At 40.4% G+C, this 2,493-nt stretch overlaps 1 protein-coding gene across 1 annotated transcript in view; it reads left to right on the top strand.

Annotated features, from left to right (window-relative positions):
* The first annotated feature begins 1,081 nt into the window (after positions 1-1,081).
* PRTG (protogenin) overlaps positions 1,082-2,493 on the top strand; it is a 167,221-nt gene continuing 165,809 nt past the window's right edge. The window contains exon 1 of the mRNA XM_010836842.1: positions 1,082-1,217. Within this exon, the coding sequence (XP_010835144.1) occupies positions 1,082-1,217 (136 nt within the window). The remainder of the gene's footprint in view (positions 1,218-2,493) is intronic.

The following is a 2,493-nucleotide window of genomic DNA, read 5'->3' as shown; positions in this document are numbered from 1 at the left end:
ACAGTATCAACTGTCATTTAGGGGTTTGTCATAATACTAAACTCTTAACCTAAATTATCTTCTTTATCCTTACAGTAATCCTAAACATAAAAATTATCCCATGTGGGAATACTATCGTTCCTTTTCTAAGCTCTACCCTAATCTTAATAGTGTCTAAATAACTAGGATTTTTCCAATTTTAAACTAATTCTCTAAAATGTATTGTCTTTTAATTTTCTTCCTGTTCTTCATCCAGCTACTATAATTTCATATTTCTCTTCCTCAATGCAATTTCATACTAATATTTAATTTTTCAAAAACCTACTCCCTCACTCCTACCTGTATGCCTCTCACCATTTGCTTCCTCTGCTAGGATTTCATTCAAGCTGTTTCCTTTTCCCTTTTCCTGGAATATCCTCCCTGACCTCTGTCCCCCTAACAAAACCCATTCATTAAATCATTCCTATTCTTCAAAAACAGGCTAACATGCTGCCTCCTACAGGCAGGCTTCAGGAAGTCTTCCCATCAAAATAATTCCCTTTTTAGGAGGAGAAAGGACACATATATATGTATGGCTGAGTCACTCTGCTATACACCTGAAGCTATCACAACATTGTTAATTGGGTATACTCCAGTATAAAATAAAAAGTTAAAAGTTTCGCTGTGTATGACACAGTGTAATTTCCTTTGCCACCTCATCAGGAGATCTGCAATAAATACCTACGTATTTTTTAAGTTAAAAAAAAAGAATAACTCCTTTCCTCCTCTCTGTCCCTGCGAGCATTGTGTCTGTATTTACATGGTTGTATTTAAATTGTAGGGCTTCCCTGGTGGTGCTAGTGGTAAAAAGCCCACCTGCCAAGGCAAGAGGCGCAAGTTTGGTCCTATATGTGTATATTTTTCTTCCTCTTTGACTAGATTGTGCACCCACATCTTATTTCTTGTTTGTCTTATGCATCCCCATTGTTCATATTTTACTGATTTTTACTCATATAAAAATTTGTTGAATTGAATCAGAGACAAATCCAGATTTCTCCATCAGGTGTTCTGAGCCTTCCCATATTCTGTCCTTCCAGCATATACCCTAGATTTTTGTGAGGCCATGATCATTAACACAATCATTTCCTCTTCTTCCCTTGGTCATTTTGTCCTAAAGTGGAGGCGGAAGGAACTAGATGAGCATCTGGCAGCCAGAAGTGCCCTAGGCATGCCCGAGTCCTCAACAGGCAGACACCATGGTGTGGGGGGTGTAGAGAGAGGGAGAGGCTCTGGACGTCTAGCCATTGGAGTAGCCTCCTCTGGGGGGACCCTAATGCTGGGGGCAACTGTTTCAGGGAGCTGAGATCCCTGTGACGGGAAGCCTGGAAAATACTCAAAAGTCAGACCCAGATTCCAGCAGATTTTCAAAAGAAAGCAAAAAATGAAGTGCAGAGGTAGAGAGGACTCGTGGTGAGGTCTTGCTGATTTCCTTTTCAGATTGATGGAGAGAGGTTAACAAGGCGGAAATGTCCCTGTGTCAGTTAAGTTACACATGAGCAAATCACTGAATTCCTCTTCAAAAGATGTCTGTCCAAATGTGCTTTAAAATGTTCACAAGGGGGAAAGGCAAAGTTCTTTTAATAAGAAGTCCTTGTCTGAAGTACAGCATAAGCAATGGACAAGTTAGATGCCAGAGAAACCAAATCCAACCATATGCTGAGCATATCTCATGTGCATAGTCTTAGAAGCTTAACGTCCTTAAGTAGTTTGGGGATGAAGGCAGAGGGTTAGCCCTTGGGAATGGTGCTCAAAATGTCTTATTCCACCTTCTAGAATACAAACAATTACACATAAAGAATAGTTTGCAAGAACAAGAGTAATCCAACGTCTTCATTCCTAGAGAGAGACTATGAACAACAAAATGGGTCCTGTCCTTAATTCTTTGTTTATCAGGGACAAAAACAGCCCTGGTGTTTTAACTACCCAGACTAACAAAATAAAAGTAAGAATAACAAAAAGCAATACTGTGTCATGCATTCTCACTGTCTCATCTTGTTGATGAGAAAAAAATGAGTCTCTAAATGGTTGAATGACTTGCTCAAGATCATCAAAGACACTGATTTAAACTCATAATCTCAGAGAAGCCAAAGGGCTTTCCAAAGGGAAATAATGCCAAGATATTAAATGATTCTTATAGCATGAGAGATGGGAGAGTCCCCATGTCCCCTCCATGGTCTTGGCTATCCCACCAAATGGGAAGAGATTTGAATGCCAGCATCTGGTGGTCCATGTGCCCTTAGCCTAGGGAGGTCAGCGAGTAAGTCAGTTTCCAAATAGTGCTGGCTTTTAGAAAATGGCCAAGCAGGGAGGAACCAAAAGTTAAGGCCTTTTAAAAGCTCTTCACAAAAGGCCAAGAGTTCTCCTCAACCAATCCTGACCCCAACCAACCTCGTGACCTTGTTACCTAAGGTCAGCTTAACACTTTAGAAATGGTCCTGGCTGGCTCTGTAACCTCTGTCACTCACAACTAACAAA

Source organism: Bison bison, unplaced genomic scaffold (assembly GCF_000754665.1).
Source record: "Bison bison bison isolate TAMUID 2011002044 unplaced genomic scaffold, Bison_UMD1.0 scf7180017864066, whole genome shotgun sequence".
Lineage (NCBI taxonomy): Eukaryota > Metazoa > Chordata > Mammalia > Artiodactyla > Bovidae > Bison > Bison bison.
The sequence above is the reverse complement of the archived record's forward strand: the minus strand, read 5'-3'. Positions and strand labels throughout refer to the sequence as shown.